The sequence below is a fragment of the Apteryx rowi genome, unplaced genomic scaffold, assembly GCF_003343035.1.
Source record: "Apteryx rowi isolate R43461 unplaced genomic scaffold, aptRow1 scaffold_5, whole genome shotgun sequence".
In the NCBI taxonomy this organism is placed as follows: domain Eukaryota; kingdom Metazoa; phylum Chordata; class Aves; order Apterygiformes; family Apterygidae; genus Apteryx; species Apteryx rowi.
In genome coordinates, this window is record NW_020450760.1 from 7,331,658 (window position 1) to 7,348,561 (window position 16,904).

Here is a 16,904-nt window from a genome sequence, read left to right on the forward strand (position 1 = left end):
CCTGGACGCGATCCTGTGCAATGTGCTCTAGGTGACCCTGCTTGAGCAGGGGGGTTGGACTAGATGATCTCCAGAGGTCCCTTCCAACCTCAGCGATTCTGTGATTCCTTTGGGAGTGCAAAATTGGCTGACACATTTTGTTTGTACTCATTAGATTTTGTTCCAGGAAGCAAAAAACAGCAACACTCATTACTTCATCCTGTTTGACTTTACCGAGACACAGTGGCACTCCAAGAAGTTAGGATCACTTCCCAGGAAATCTGTGCACAATGGAATTCCTTCTGTTGACAGAAACTTTCCTGGCATGCAGCGTACTATGGCGTGCACACATCCAGGCATCACCACTTTTATGACCACCAGTGTACAGGCAAGAAGGAAGACTACAACCAACACTGCTTTGGTGCTTGTCCTTTAGTTAATCCTTCCTTTTAGAAGCTGCTGGAGACTGTTGTCTGAGTCGGGACCTCCACAGCTGGCTCAGATTAGACATCCAGAGAGAGAAGGTGGGAGAATTATAAAATACTTCTTACATTTTAATCCAAACATTTATACTTGTTATAATAAACTTGATAACAAGTTTGCAACTTGTTATCTGAAGTTCCAAAGTAATTTTCTTTAAGTAATAATTGCTGCTTGGGTACACATACTCAAGGAAGCTTTGACATATTGAAATTTATTTAGAATAGGGGATGCTGAAAGCATTAGAGGAGAATCTGCTGGTCAAATTCAATGAAGCTGGCTGAACCGAAACCACTGGGGTTTGCCCATCCCTTCTGGGAGGTGTGATGCAGAAGATTCAAAAATAGATCCCCAAAGTCCCAAGGTACTCTACTCAGTATTTCTAAGTGAGCTAACACTTTAGCTTTCAGCCTTGCTTGACTGATTTCAACAGCTGAGGAAAAACTGAAAAGCAAAGTAGCATGAGAGATGATTGCTAAGTTTAACAGTTGTCTAAAGTGAAATGTGTTTAAAGGGAAGAAAACGGAAGGAGTCCTTCTTTAGTTAACAGAACTGCATTTCCCAGCTCTGTGACTTTATACATATGATCTAAAATTTGCTTGCTTGGCCTTGTCACTAAAAATAACATTCTTTTTTGTAATCTTATGTGCTGAGATGAGAGAACATGCTGGGACACTACACACTTCTCTACTAACTAGAGAACCTGCAACAGGAATTCACTTGCAAAAATATCACACTCCCATCATCATTTCTCCCCACTCATCAGAGGGGAAAACTGTCTGGGTGTTTTCCTCTTTTCATTTACCTCAGATGCCAACTACTTTGAATATCTGTCAGCTATCCTGAAAGGCTGTTCTACACTTCAGTTGTTGTAATTTGTCCCCAGTTTATAGTGAGACTGTAGGTCACACCCTGCCGAGAAGTCCAAGTAGAGATTTATGTCCAAAGGGGTGATGTAGTCTTTTTCTCCAGTGTGCTTCCATAGACATAAAGATAATAAGCATCTTATTTCCTGCATTTAGGCATCCTCAACTATTCTGAAGACAACAGTTCATCTGTTCACCAGTTGCATTATGTCTTTGAGGCACCATAGTCCTTGTAAGTCTCCGTGAAACTGGCTGCTTTGAAAGACTTACCTATCCCCAGACTAGAGACAATTTCAAGATCTTGAAAGCTACTGGCTTCTACTATTGCTTGTGGTAGCTTCAGGGTGAAGGGCAGCAAATCCCTGTAAAAAGAAACACAGCCAAAAAACAAACCAAAGAATGAAACCCCCCAATTGTTAGAAACTCCAAATTTTACCATTGTTTTTTAGTGATTGGATTTGCTCATAACTTCAGGCCTGTTCTGCAAAGCACAGAATGTTGTCAAAGGAAGATCTTACAGCCAGTAAGGAGTCATGTAAATTGTACTGGCCTGGGTTGCTTTCATTTCACAAGAGATCACCAGCACCTGTGAAGATGCTTCATGCCATTCTGCTGGCTTTTGCCTTTGTTTTTTGCTGTGAAAAACAGCAGCAATGTCTCCCACCTCAGGGGAAGCCATGAGGCTAACTGTTCAAAATACCTGCCCATGAAAAGTGAGATATTGCAGATGGTAATTATTATAATTAGAAAAGCCATTCTTTTTTGTGTGGAGGGGATTTGTCCTCTTTTTTCTTTCTCTTTACCCCTCTCCCCACCTCTAAAAACCAGTGTAAGTATAAGGCACGGGCAGACAACAAGACGTGGTGGGGTTACACAGGCAGGGTGGCAAGACACTTTCTAGGGAAGAGACCTTCTGGGTAAAATGACAAACAATGAAGTTCTGCTTAGCACTGAGAAAATGAGCATATCCCTCTCTTCTCAGACTTCTAACTACTTTGTTTCTTGAAAGATGCTGTATGGTTATTGATAAAAGATGGTTTCTCAGAGCATGTTACTTAGGTTTCACCAAAATACACCCTAAGTCTCAAATCATTTCAGGGAACTCTTGAGCTGGCTGAGAATGGTTATTGTTTGCTTGTTGTTCAATAATAACTTGCTAAGCCTGTTCCTACCTCAATGCCCATTTTAGAAAGGACAAGAAAAGTCAGTAATAGTCTTTAAAAGGCAGCAAGGAATGGTGCAGGGTCGTTTTACATATTAAAAAGTTTAACAAAATGTTCTGCGAGCCTCAGGAGATTATTTTAGAAAAAGCTGACCTTGTGAGCAGGCAGTGTCTGCTATGCACACATACCAAAAATGCATGTGACTGCAGACCTGAGGAGGACCAGTCTGTTGACAGATGGATGTAGGGAGCCTATTTTCCCTTTATTAGCAGATACATATTTTGCTGACTGTACGATATACTCCACCGATTCTCTGTGCATTACTGAGCACTCTGTTGTCACATTATTTTTCAGAAGATGATTTGACCTTAGGATTCATGGACAAACATCAGGTTTAAAAGAGGAAGAGGCACCCACTGGCCTTCTTTTTTCTATTTGTTTGTTATTGTTATATGCACAAGTGCATAACAAGTGCATATATGCCTTTTTCTTTCTTTCTTTTCTTTTTTTTTTTAGATAAATATATCTAAAAATCAGGAAACATGAAGAATTTACCCTAACAGAAAAAAATCTGGTTGTAATCATCGGGCATGCAGGTTGCAGGCAAGTAACTGAGTCACATGTTTACCTGCAGGTGATATTTGTGTGATGCAAGGTGATTTAGCCACCTTGCTAGGACAGGTCAAACTTTCTTTTGAGAAGAGTCTGTCAGCCATGATAAACTGTTTCCAGTTATTTACAGACGACTGTTTACTAGAGCCCTGAGCACAGGCCTCTCAAATCATCGTCATGGAGAGCTTTTACAAGCTGCCAGAAAATGGCAGGCCAGTGCCTAAGCAGCCTTTTTATTACCTAATTTCTGTCAGAAATTTTATTCCCTATTTGCCTTATCTTTTGACAGCAAACTAAGAAATCATCTGAACCTTCTGATTTATATTTGATACCCAGAAGCAATGTTTAGAACAGGAACTAATAGAAAAGCTTTTCTTTTTTCTGAGACTCATTCTTAAACCACGATCCTCTCTGCAGGAAAGCAGAAATGAGCAGACTTTTCCCTGCCACAAACCATTTGACTAGAAATCCCCAATTCTTGTTTTGCATTTTGGATCTTTTATGCTGCTTTGGTAAAACAAAAATCTTTTATGTARCCGTAAAGGTAATTTACACCCATTCCATAGGGTCTATTTGCATCTGGATGCCTCTCTTGGGTATGGGTAGGAGTCCAAGCCCAGAAGCATTGAACTCAGTTGGCTGCAGAATCGGTCCCCAAATTAGTGGGAATATCTGGCTAGGTAAACTGCAGCTCACTGTATCATACTATAGATAGACTGTTCCTGCTGTGTGAGCTAAACAAGTCACTAACATGACTACCTTGTAAACATATCCTGAATCTGCTTTCCTCTCTTAAATGGAAATAACCACTTCAAGAATCATCTAAGTTTATCCAGGGAACACCAAGAGTTTATACCCAACTCAAAATCAGGCCTGCTAAAGCATGGGTGGCATAAGTAGGTTGTGTGGTATCACTGCAGTGTGCATGACACAAATGCATAAAGACGAGTGTAGATACACAGGTTTAATTCCATGGGGGGATTCATCAGTGGGTGAACAAACTTTGCTCTAATGAGGATGACCTAACAGGTCTTTCCCATCTCTGTGCCAACCRTATTTGGAATTTCTGCACTGAGCAAACACACAAGGTCTGTTCTTTACCACTTTATTTTGTTTGTAATTTTTAGCTAAAGAATAGAAATTATTTCAGGACTTCTCTCCTTTGATAGACTCCCCCAATCAGAAGAGGTGACTATTCAGATAGTGCTCTGAATTTCCAGCAATCAACAGTCTGCTATCAGCTTTGCTAAGTCACTGCCAGGTGTGTGTGGATGCTTAAAGGTGCTTTTTGTAAGAGACGGTTAATCCAGAAACGTTTCAACTCCATGCCCTGGTAGTTCCAGTCCTGTGTGGATGCAGTCCTACAGCCCTCAGCCAAAGCTTCCACTGATCTCAGGGACAGCTGTGGCTCTGCTATACCTGAACAGACACTGCGTGGTCTGGCTCCATCGTTGCAACAAACATCTGAAATACCAGCAAAGCCTGCTGATCTGGCAAGCCTCACCTGAGGTTAGAGGAAACCATAGGAAACACCTGGGGCTGCGCTGTGATTGGGTACTGTGGAATAACTATATATTTGCATTGTTTGGACTAAATTATATTATGAGTTTGAACCAACCAGGAAGCACAAAATGAGACTCTGGAGTGGTGAAAGCCCACAAACAAAGGCTGAAACAAGTCTGCATGAGCCCTTGGGAGTCACACCATCCCAAATCCCTTTGTAGCTCAAGCAGTACAAGGTGTAGCATTTGGGACAGTACTATAAAACTCATACTCCTTAGCAATGAACATTGGGTGTCTAAACCTTTCCCTCCCAGGACTGGGAAATTTTGGATCTTGTTTCAAAACCATACATGAATCCTTTGTATGGACAGTTCTCTGTAAAGGTCTGAACTGGAATCCAGCTTTCTTAACTGGAGGAGGTCTGGATTCGACATCTGTGGCCCTGTCATTGTGCATTGATCCCATTTCTAATTCAGTCACAAAGCTGTATTTTTTTTCTCCCACCTTCCCCACACCTTTTCCTTTGTTTTAAAGAATAGAAGGAAGAATCTCTGCTCTCATAGCGCCTTCTGTTTCTCTTAGCGCTACTAGTTTAAACCTTCATTTCCTTGAAACATCAGTGACACTATTCTGAAAGCAGAGTCTGGCCCTTAATCCCCACTTGGAAGTTATATCCTAAAGGAAAGGGAAAGATCCCTTGCAAACCTGTGGCTCTGTATGTACTTAAACGAGGTGCAATACAGAAAGATTTTGTTTCAGAGCAGCTCCACACTGGTTATTGTTTTTCACTCTACACATCTTTGGTTCAGTCGTACAAGCACCAGCACACTTCAGGGAAAAGGCAGGTCAGAGGGGAGAGCTACCCTATGAATGAAGTAATCCTGCCACGGAAGCAATGAATCCAACTCACCTACTGACGCAGTAGAAGGCAACGAGTTTGAAGACATCCTCAAACACCAGGACAGATCCTTCCAGGTAGAGAACTGATGAAAAACAAAAGTAGTAGTCAGCAACTGTTTTCTCTAACCTGTATGGTAAAAAAAAAGGTGGATGGGTTTGGCTCACACATCTTGTATTCTGTGGTTTTCCAGTCTTTGCATGGAATATTATGAAGAGGCTTAAAGAACTAGCTTCAGATGGCTCAACACAAAGAGATTCTTCATAGAAACTCTAGAGAAAAGACTCCTCAGCCTGTCTTACTGAACAGTTAGCTCAAGATGTCAGAGTGCTGTGACAGTAATAGAAACAATGGGAAGAAAATAAAACAAAAGAGGTCACAGCCAAACAGTTCATTACAAGCACATCAACCTCTAAGTGAGGATCAGCAATATATATGGAGCTGTCCTTGTGACTCTTCGTGCTGGAATCTGTTTTGGTCTGAATGGACAAAGCACTTTGAAATAAAAAAGAGCAATTGCTGTTTCACTGCTATGTGTGGGGGCTCTGACCCGGGTCACACAGGCAGTGTGAGCACAGTCTATTCACATCTTCCCTGTCTTCTCCCTCCCTTTGTGTTTTATAGTAGCAGCACTTTTCTTTAAGTGGGAAAATACAATCTACACCACCATTGCAAAGTTCTGTAAGATGACCTCCTTTATAACAGCATGCTATGGCATTGTGTAGCCCAAATCTCACAGGTTTAGCACAGAGCTTTTGGCTGCTAAGCTAGAAAAAATTCACTGGCTGGTGAAGAAAATTTCACAACATTGACCGGTAACCCAAGGCAGAGAGAAAGAGATGGATCTGCAGGAGATAAGTGTCCATCTTGGATGCCTAAGAAAATCTGTTGAATAGCTACATGCTACATTCCCACAAATCCTCTGTGCCTGTACATATACAACACACAATCCCAAGCAGAGACTGTTGGATTCAAGGAAATCTGTGGTGGTTTCTCAGAAATGCCTGTTTGCTGGTGGTAGAGAATGGGAAATGCAGAGCCACGCTGTTACTGCCATACGAGCACTGCTGGGAGTCCTCAGGGAGCAGCGCTAGCTCAGACCTGCTGAACGGTGCCAGTAGCCACTTCTGCATCTTTGCTCTTTTTTCTAGGTCGCAGTTCAGAGCTGCRGACACCAAGCTCAGCTATCGTGAATCAGCTTCCTTGGTCTGCCATGATTCACAGCCCTATGAATCGTCTCCAGCACTTTGCCTTGCCCGCCTTGCTATTAGTTCCCCTAACAAAGTAGGGCCTTCATCATCTGTAGGAGGGGGACATTTGCCTAGCACTCACCTCCCCCAACTCCATTCACGAGCGGGTAAAATAACACTGGTTCTTGTCTTCTCACAAATAGAGAATCCCAGTGGAAGGAAATGCTCAAGTGTTGTTTCTTTGTTCGACTTCACGATTCATTCCCCAAACAAGGCATTTCCTCCTTTTACTTCTCCCTTTCTCCTAGCCTAGGCCCTGCAGTTTGCTATTTTGAGCTGAATATACCAATGCAGGCTTTTTAAAAGTTGCAAAGACTGTGTAATTCTCATGAGTCATACTTAACATCAATTTTTGTTGGATCAACGTGAACAGATCAACCTCAGCATGCACTTTGATATCATACTTCAATGTGGAATTTAAACATACTTTGAGCAAAACAATCCCTTTCTCTTGCAGTTCTCCCAGAAGTAGGGAAAAAAAAAAAGTCTAGCGAGCCTTTCTTTTTCTGTAATAAGAATCATGTTTCAGTCAGGGATTTTCATTACAGATCTACCAAGAACAATTTCTATAGTTTGAAATCCATCTGTTTTGCAGCTCTGACACAGGAAACAAAAATAAAGACAAAAAACAGTGCTGTTCCAGAAAATTAACCAAAACCCAAGCGTCTCTGAACTCACATGAAAATCCAGCAATTAAATAAAGCCCTTTGTGCAGATGGCGGTTTTAAGGACTCTCTTCTGTTAAGAACCACATGTCTCAGTTTGGCATCCCAAGTTGCAGGTGTAAGTGAGAAGTATGCTGCACCTGTAAATGTTTACAGACATGAGCAGATCCCTTGGATTTGCCCTAATGATTGTTTCTGTGCCAGGATAACTTAATCATTTGGGAGCCTTAATTTTAATCAAAAGAGTAGTATTAGTCCAAGCCTCTCAGTGTCAGGAGAAGGATATCAACATAGAAGTGCTTTGTAACCATATAGTTACTCCTCCTCTCAAATAAATGGCATAAAACATCACAAATCACCAGGAATTAYACAGCTAAAGCAGTCTAGGTAGACAAACTGTCTGAGCTTAAAGACGGTTGTTTTCAACAAGTGGTATATGGAAATTTGACTTTCTATGGCCTACTCTGAGAGGTCATAAAACAAAGAAAATCAAGTATATTTGTCAGTAGGCTGGAATTCATTGTACAGAGATCCACAGCTCTGCTGGGAATTTTTTGGGTAGTCTGCAAATAAGTAAGAATAAAAGAACACTGCTTTAGACAGTTACTCGAAGTACTGGCACCATCAGAACCAATACTCTGCTCACATTTGTTCTGAACAGAGACAGGCTCAAATCATCGAAGGGCCTGACTCTCAGCCTGTTTCCCCGCAGTAGCCTATGCTGGCAGCAGTGGCCCCAGGGCTGCCAGGGGCCACTTCAGACTGCTCCCAGCACAGTGTCCAGAGGGAAAGTATCCGTTGCAGGAAAGGGCTTCCTTGGGAGGAACTATAGGACTTCTTCCTTAACCTGTTTTTTTCTCATCTCTCTGCTGTCTGACTGCCAGCAGGCATTGCTGGTAAGTAGCACTCCTTGTCTGTTTTGCTGTCGGGTGGTGGGTCATGAGTTCTGCGTGGGAAAAATCTCTTGCGGGAACAGTTGTCATTTGCTTGTGGAGACCATTAAGTGGGTCCTACAGCATGTTTCTGCTTCTTGAAAAGATGCATAAAATAGCACGTTTGTACAGCTAGAAGGGCTTTGCTGTCTGTTGGGGATAAAGTATCCCTCCTCCAGTGCCATTATTCCCCTTAAGGCAACTCGCTCTGAGAACACAGTCARGAATAGATGTTTTTCTCTGTCTGTGGACGTGTTGCGGGTAGCTGGAGACATTTCACTGACATGAGCATTGCTGGTCAGGAAAGTGTCATGATGCTGACATGTTTAGGAATTCATAACTTTTGGAAAAGCTGCAAGCAGGCACTTTTCTGCCAGTATGGTGTAATCCTGCTGAAAACTGCAGAGAAAAAATCTGCCTTCTCTGGCTCATGAAACTACACGCAGGGCACCTGAAGAGCAAGGAGAGCTTTACCTCTCGCCAGAGGAGGGGCAGGGTAACAAAAATATGATCAAAAGTAATTGCAAAAATACACCAGGTTCTGTGAGCCAGACATGTTGCCATTGCATGTTGTTTTACCTACTATTTAGAAACCCACAGAAAAAAATGTCACCTTCAGGAAATAAAGGGCAAAATAGGAAGATCATTGGCCAATTTTGAGCAGTCTGAAACGTATCAGAATTAATCGAAAAAATTATATGGGTGATGGAATCATTAGTAACACATGCTAGTGGTTCACTACTGGCAGTGCTCTGTTTTGTGTCCTTGTGTTACTCACTGAGTGAACAGGACATGGCCAGGTTATGAACGGTTATACATATTTATGAATGTTTCATCTTTCCTTTTACAGTACCAACAGGCTCTGAAGAGTGTCATCTTGAGGCATGGACTGGAATCTGTCTTGCAGTTTCTTTTGTTCTTCAGAGCTCCCCAAGATCTCTCCATCCAGATGCTGATGTTTTTGAGTCAGACTGTCTCTGGGTGTTCTGCTTTCCTTTCCTCTTTGATTTTTCCCTACAGAATTGTTTGCTAGCCCTGTTGTTCTGGTCACATGGACAAACCACCCCAGTTTCCATCTTCTTACTGCTTACAAGTGCTCATGGGACCCAATTACTGCAGCTTCTTCTCCTCTAATGGAGCTGTTAGTCCTGTTCACTGTTTTTGATATGTGTAAACCTTCAGAGACATCTGAATTCAAAGACATGAATTCCTCATTCTGCTGCAGTCGTGTTGACACAGGACTACTGAGAATGCAACCATCCTCAGAAATCCTGCTTGGATTTGCTCGAGATGCTCTTATCTTTCCAGATTCCTGCAAACAGTGAGATTTGTTATCATGGGAGTGATTCCACTTTTTCATTTCTATTTCAAGATTTTGTGATTATAACGCCACAGTCTCCTAACTAGGCCTCTCATTGGTATTTCCCTCCTTTGATGTAGGTCTCTTGCTTGACACCACAGTTGTCATGACCTTGCTTGCACTGATCTTTGCCAGTAAATAACGTTGTTCTGCTACTTTCAGTCCTTTAGTGCCTATGAACATGGGATCACTCCAAGGCAGAGTTTTCCAGCTTTCCTATTTCCAGATGCTAATGTCCCTACGCCTGCAAGGGAAGGCCTGAACACAGCTGGTGGCGGGAGCTGTTGCATGGGCCCTGTTAGCAACTTCCCACCTCTAGGAAACAAGCCCTGTGTATTGTTACAGAGGACTGCAACAATTACTGTAATCTTGGTGCTGAGACTATTGCTTTTGTCGTGACACACTGTGCTTGTCCAGCCTGTCATGCTTTACTGAGATGTGTGAGGGCATGATGCAGTTTCTCCACATTATTTCTTCAGGTCTCTGAGAATGGGCAAGTCTCCTTCTGGCTCTTATTCATGTACTAGTCTGGTGCTGATATTAAGAGAAGGAGCTTTAGCTGGATAGAGGGAAATTTAGACTATGCTGGTAAGAAGTACTCATGGTGTTCATGCTGTCTTTCTGCAAGAGGTCTGTTTGAAAGTTCCTAGAATCTGTCCCTGACATTGTTTCATGTATTATTTCTTGATCACTTTCTCAGTGGTATTGTATGACCTTCCAGTGTTGTTTGCTTGTAAAACACTGTCAGTCTTTATCTGTTTTCTTGTCTAAAGGCCTTTTTATTTTTTCTGTAATCATCTGCTTCTTCTCCCATTTGATGTCTAAGCTGTAGTTTCCTTTTTGGTTGCATAGTTCAATATTGTCTTGGGCAACCCAGGTCTTTTTGTCTTTCTTGTCTTTCCTAGTGCCTTTTTCATGAAGCTGTCAGTTATTTCTGTTGTTTCCCTCATCAAGGACTGAATGTCCCTATTTTGGGCTTCTGTCAGCATCTTCTGTTGTGCATCCAGCTTGTGCTTTCTCACAGGATTTTGATTTTATGGTTTCCTACAGAGTTTAATCTCTTTGGCCACGATGAAAAAAATCACTGCTGGTGGCAGTGCCTTGGAAATTGAAACTAATGAATTATGGAAGTGCTAAAGTGTTAATGAGCTTGGGTCTAAAGCATAAGAGAAATCTATTTTTAAATTATGTTTTTTTCATGAAATATAACTGTATTGTACAGAAATAAATTATGAATATGCAATTAAAAACAAAGGTATAGGCCTTCACAGTCTTATTTCACTGGGGTTGAGTGGAAGGGATACTTTGCAAAGTGCACTGTTTCCCTATGTGCATACCCTAGTGCTAAGAAAAAGGAACCATCCCAAATCTAACAGCTACAGGGATGTTGGACAATCTGTTGTACCTTGGCTCATCCACATTCACCCAAGCACCTGGGTAGTACTTTTGCGTACACTTACATTTTATGCCTTTAGTTCAGCATAAGCTCCTTCAGTTGCCTTGTCGCATTGCCTCTGACGCTTGAGCAGAAATGTATTATAGTCATTTCACTGTTCTGTTTCCTCCTTGTTGTGATTAGCATTACAGCAGGGGTTGAGAGGGTGGCTTTCAAGGATGCTTCAACCGCAGCTAATGCTGGTATCAAAAGAAATGTATCACAGCTCCTCAGTGTTTTCCTTACAGGTATCCATGTGAACAGTCCTAGCAGGGCCACAGGTACTGCCATTCATTTCAGGGGTTAAGAGACGAGCATGGTTTAGTGAATGACTGTTAAGTTTCAAAGATACTTGCCTTTCTTGTTGGATCCTCAGTCTTTATTTCCTTTGTAGTGTTCAAATAAACTTCTTATATCCAATGGAAATTCCATAACTGGTTTGCACTGTTTCTTCAGCCACAGCCTGAGAAAGTCCAGGACTTCTTTCCAGGACCTGATGGCAACATGAGGTTTATCTGGAGTTTTAGATGTAGCCTTGCACAGGTCTGTATTCTTGTTCCCTCAGCAGAGCATAGAGGGAAATGTGACCTTTCCGAAGTGCTGAGGAGTGAGGGGGCTTCCAAGGGCATCAAGGGGAATAGGGAATTCATTTGATCAGAGTGGTCCCACTGCAAGCAGTTGAGCATTGTGAGATCATTGCTGGAGGTGCAATATTTCCACAGGTAATTCAGGATCTACCCAAACATTACAATGGCAGTACAAAATTTGTATTGCCCACCATGGCGATTCAACTTGTCAGGGCCCAGGGCTGCAGCTGACAGGACAAACTGGATATAGATATATGCAAGTTGCTCTCAGAAGGCAAATTTCTCGGTAAAACTTTGTAAGGTAAACCAGGCCTTCAGACATATAAAAGGTCTCCCCTGTGCATTGTGTAACAGGAAAGGATGCTATTATTTTATATTCTGGGACTTTATTTCTTAGAAATAATTTTCAGGCTGTATAGATAATTCTGAGAATCAATCCATATGTGGAAAAATGTATGTTCTGATTTGTGTTTTTTATTACGTTCCAATTTTTTCCATTTACTTTTCAGAAAAGTTTGTTTCTCTGAGTCTGAGGTACGTCATGAAATACTATAGAGTTGAGGTAATCATATAGAAAAAGGAAGTTTTCAGAAAAGTTTAAGGGAAGTCATCGGGTACCCCAAACCACACTCTGCGTGAGAGACTTCCAGGAAGAAGGGTAAAAGACCAAACTTTCCAAAGGTGAGTGATGAAGGAGACAAACCCACTCTGAAATGGCAGAGGTCAGTAGGGCAGCCAAAAGAGGAAAATGTGATACTTTTACATTACAGAGCTTGGGTCCTGCCTAACTGCCAGCCAGGCGAAAGAAGGTCCTCTGATTAAACTATTGAGTAATACAGATTGCATTCTCAGTGACTTTGAGGGACCTAGTCAAAGCTTAAAGCATGAGCTTACTTCCCTCAGTTTACTTCGAGCAGTATCTTATTTACCTCATTTATAAGCCTAAATTCTTGTTTATTAATCTCTTTAAGAACTTCAAAGAACAAACACTGTCCAAGGGCAAAAATTACATATAGTTTGTTCCAGTTTGGTCACTGAGACAAGGCCACTGGTATTATGGGTGCTGATTTAGTAACTGTTTTAAAACCAGCTGTTTTGGGGTTATGTTCAAGGTAGCATGCTGACTAGTGTAAGACAGTATTATCCTAGAATAGCATGCATAGTCTCTTGCTCTAACTAAACATACATTTTACATTATTCCTCCTGGGGGTGAAAAATAAGGAAAAAAAAAAAGTGAGGATTAGAATAATGTGAACAAGACTATGAGGGCTTCTTTCCAGCAGGTTTCTCCCACAATCCTGATGGTTTAAAGCATAATGTAAATATCAAAATGTTTGTATGGAGAGAGGGGAGGTAACTCTGCAGGATGAGAGTTAACAAAAAAAGAAAAAAGAAAAAAACCCACTATAAGCAACAGAATGTTTCCAAAACAACATGTAAACCACAAAGAAACCTGGCGGTGTTACATCTTGAAAAAGCAGCTGCACAAGGGCTTTATGTTTAAAATAAGCAGTGCATCAAAGCGATGTGGAACTCGGTTCAAATGCACTTGGTGAGACTTTCTGCTTTGCTTGTGCGCTCTTGCATTTAGAGGAGTAACGGTGAACTTGCACAACAGGTTATAAAATGTGTCCTCATACCTTGTTTTACAATACACCACAAGGTCTTGGTTGCTGTTCTTGCCAAACCAAGACTCTGGGCTTCTACTTTAGAGGAGTCTCCTGAGTGGGAACTCCTTGAAACAAAGCGAATTTTCAGGGTTAATAACAATGGGAATAAGGGAGAACTCATCCATGTCACAGACAGGCTGACTAACAGTGGAAAGATGTCTAAATTAGACATTCTTAGAAAGAGGCTAGAAAACATTCAGCCTCCAGTTCCAATCAAACCATGGTCTCTGGGCCAGAAAATGATAATGTCTCTTGCATCCTTATAAAATCCCATGTAGAGATGGCCTTTGACCTTGCACCACCTGTGGAGGCCGATGAGATCCAGTACAGCAGAAAGCAGCAGGAAAATTGCACACCTTGAGCCAGACGCTGGGGCTTGGGCACAGCCGCCCAGCCACCTCCTGTGCCTAGCAGGCAGACTCGCTTGACAGTAAGCTTTTGATCCCAAGAAGCTGCGTAGGTGAGGTCGACATTTCTCGTTAATGAGAAACACATAAAGAGGGGAAATTAGCCCATGCTGAGTGCCGGGTGATGCAGGCAGATTGTTATCTGTGTCTGAGCGAGGCTAATCTGAAGATAACTAGGGTAGCTCTACATCTTCTGATATGTAGCGCAGACACACCATTGGCAGCAACAGGAACTGCTTTAAGAGATAATATTCGTTAGTCTACTCTCCTTAACGGTAAGGCGTATACCACACCGAAGAGGAGTAATTTACCACAGGGAAAATATGATACTAGCCTGTATGCCCCAAGGCCTCCCTATATGCAATTAAACTTAAAATTTGAAGCGCAAGGTTAACTACGTCTTCAACCTTTCCAGCCTCTACTGCTAAAAATACACAAACTTTTACTATTCATAGGGTGGCTAATCCTTGAAAAAAAAAGTAGTCTTTGACAAGCTCTGCTGCTTAGATGTATGATTTGTTTAATTGAGACGGAATTAGGGAAATCAACCATTTTTGGCAAGAGAAGGGATGAGGTATCTTCTCTCCCAAGGGCTTCTGTAACTCTGTTATTATTTTTTCCAGCACATTTCTGCTTTTTTCAGGCTAGTCAGTCCCAGAGCTGGCAACAGGTTCTTACTTTGCCTCAATCACACACTCCATCATGCAGTGATCAAGGAAAACATCCCTTTGAAGTAAGCTGGAAAAATTGGCTTCTGTGATGGTACTGCAGCATAGAGTGACCTGTCAGGGTATACAGAAAGCATACAGAAGAGTCTGAAGAGCAATGCTGATGTCGTAGTGTTGAGCAAGGTAAGTTAAGGTTGCAAAGCCAAGTGCTCAGTGGGCAAAGGGCCTCTCTCTGTGTCCTGGCAAATAAAGTACTGACTCAGGGTTGTGGAAACCTAAAAGCTGGACTGGTTTAGGATGCCTGGTCGAGCCCCTTCAGCTCCCTGTGCCTCAGTTTTCAGTCTATAAAATGGGCATGATGACCCTGACTGCCTTGGGAAAGGAAGTCACCCTGTTCTGCAGGGAGGGGATGGTGCGGTTCCTTGGCACGGTGCCAGGGCCGCTCTGCCTAGAGCATGTTGGCTGCCTTTGGGGGTTGTTTTCTACTGGGCAATTTGMCAGAGGCTTTGCACCAACCTCCTACCCTTCCCTACGGCGCTTGCCACCTGCCTGCAGGCTCTTCTCCTCGCACATCGGGGCAGCTCTGCTGGGCTTCTGCCTCCGTGGGAAACATCCTTTCTGCTTTGCCCAGAGCACCTCAAAGGCTTGTGTAGTCGTCCAGCACTGCAGGATGGGATCCCCTCCTCAGGCTGCCTACTACCCCCCCATATTTTTTCACTCTGTCCCTAGATCTTTGCTTCCAGTCTGCCACCCACCTTTCCCCACCGTCATCAGCCGCCCTTCTGTCCTGATATCGCTTCCTTTCCCATGCTAGGCTTTATTTCACGTAACTCAGCACACAGTGGCACTGCTGGCTAAAGAAGCGTTCCCCCCCCCCCATCCTGCCCCCGCTTTCTCACCCCCACACCGGCGCTGCTCTCTCCTTCCCGGCTGTAAACCCTCGCTGCAGGGAGGATGCCAGGAGGGGCAGGAGGGCTGGGAGACAGGCGGCCGGTGCTGCGGGCAGGCGAGAGTGCTTCTTGTGACAGCAGTGTCAGTATGAAGCAGACACAAAACTACAGCCTAAACTCATCTAGATACCTTGCCCCTTCCTGCCCCTATCCGTTTCCATCTAGTTTGCTCACAAGACTACCGTACCCTAGTTACTGGGTCTGCCAATGCCTTTGCCTTCTATGTATATTCAGTAAAATCACCTTCTATAATCAAACTGGAGCTGAAGATGCTTAATGACCTTTCTGGCCAGTAGACAAGTCTCCAGGGTGGTTCATGACATGGTTGCTATGGCATTCCCCTCTTTGTCTGCTTGATCACTGAATAGCAGCACAGGGGTACCAAAATTAAATAAATAACTTCATCTTTTCACTCTGTAATATCAGGTTTAGCTTCTCATCTATTCAGGGGAAATCAGAGCTATAAATGGTCCTACCCTGCTTTTCATGCCTTAGTTTGCAATATTAAGAATTCTTCTTTCTGATGTTGAAAGCTGCAGGGTTTCCATTCAAGGAGGCCAACTGTTTTGATTGCAGTGACTATTTAAAAAAGAACTATGGTGCCATCACAGTGGTAACAGAAGTAACTGAATGCACTTGCTGATGGGCCCTTCTGCCTGGTCTCTGATGAGCAAACGGTTGACTCCAGAGGATATACATTTACTCATTGGATTTGCCTAAAACAACTGAAAAGTCTCTTTAGCACCTGTGCAAAAACAGGGGCATTAAACTGCAGCTATGGGGCATTACTGGGCCTTTTTAAGCATGTTAAGATATCTCAGATGAGTTAATTCAACCAGAAATGTGCACTGATTAAATAGACTGAGCACATTCTATCCTTTCCCCATACACAAGATACCTATCAAAGACAGGAAGGATATTTCTTTGGGAAGATCACAGGAGGAACACTAACCTAGGAAACATTTATTTTTTATTTATTCTCTTTCACCACCATCCCTTTGTAAATCTTAGCAATATTACTCCCAGAACATGAGTCTTAGAGAATGGGAATTGCTTTTTCTGCTCTTCTGAGGACTCCTTCTGAGAACTGCAATCTGCCCTGAGCAGGCCTGTAGACAGACTTTGTCTCCCTGCTTAGTTCCCTCTCATGGGATCACGGGATCACAGGATCATTCAGGCTGGAAGGAACCTCAGCAGGTCTCTTGCCCAACTGCCTGCTCAAAGCAGTCAGTTCTGAAATCAGACCAAGTTGCTCAGGACATGACATCCAGTCATGTCTTGAAAACCTCCAGCACTACCTCCAAAGAAAATCTGAAAGTGCTACCCAGATAAATGGCTTCATCTTAGAAGTCAGTGTCATGAATATTAGCACATATGTCAGTTCATTCACTTTAGCTATGAAGTGAATGATTCCATCTTCCTGACCTCATTTAGTACCACAGATTTCCATCTTTTCCATCTTCATTCCAATTCAGAAGA

The 16,904-nt window shown here is 42.6% G+C and overlaps 1 protein-coding gene across 1 annotated transcript in view; it reads right to left on the bottom strand.

The window, feature by feature from the left end:
• The window catches only part of LOC112972648 (ras and Rab interactor 3-like), a 178,850-nt gene that overhangs the window by 24,590 nt on the left and 137,356 nt on the right, over nt 1-16,904 (bottom strand). Inside the window, exons 23-25 of the mRNA XM_026079456.1 lie at nt 9,440-9,660; nt 5,514-5,630; nt 1,596-1,687 (exon numbers count right to left, since the gene is read on the bottom strand). Coding sequence (XP_025935241.1) covers nt 1,596-1,687; nt 5,514-5,630; nt 9,440-9,660 — 430 coding nt within the window. The remainder of the gene's footprint in view (nt 1-1,595; nt 1,688-5,513; nt 5,631-9,439; nt 9,661-16,904) is intronic.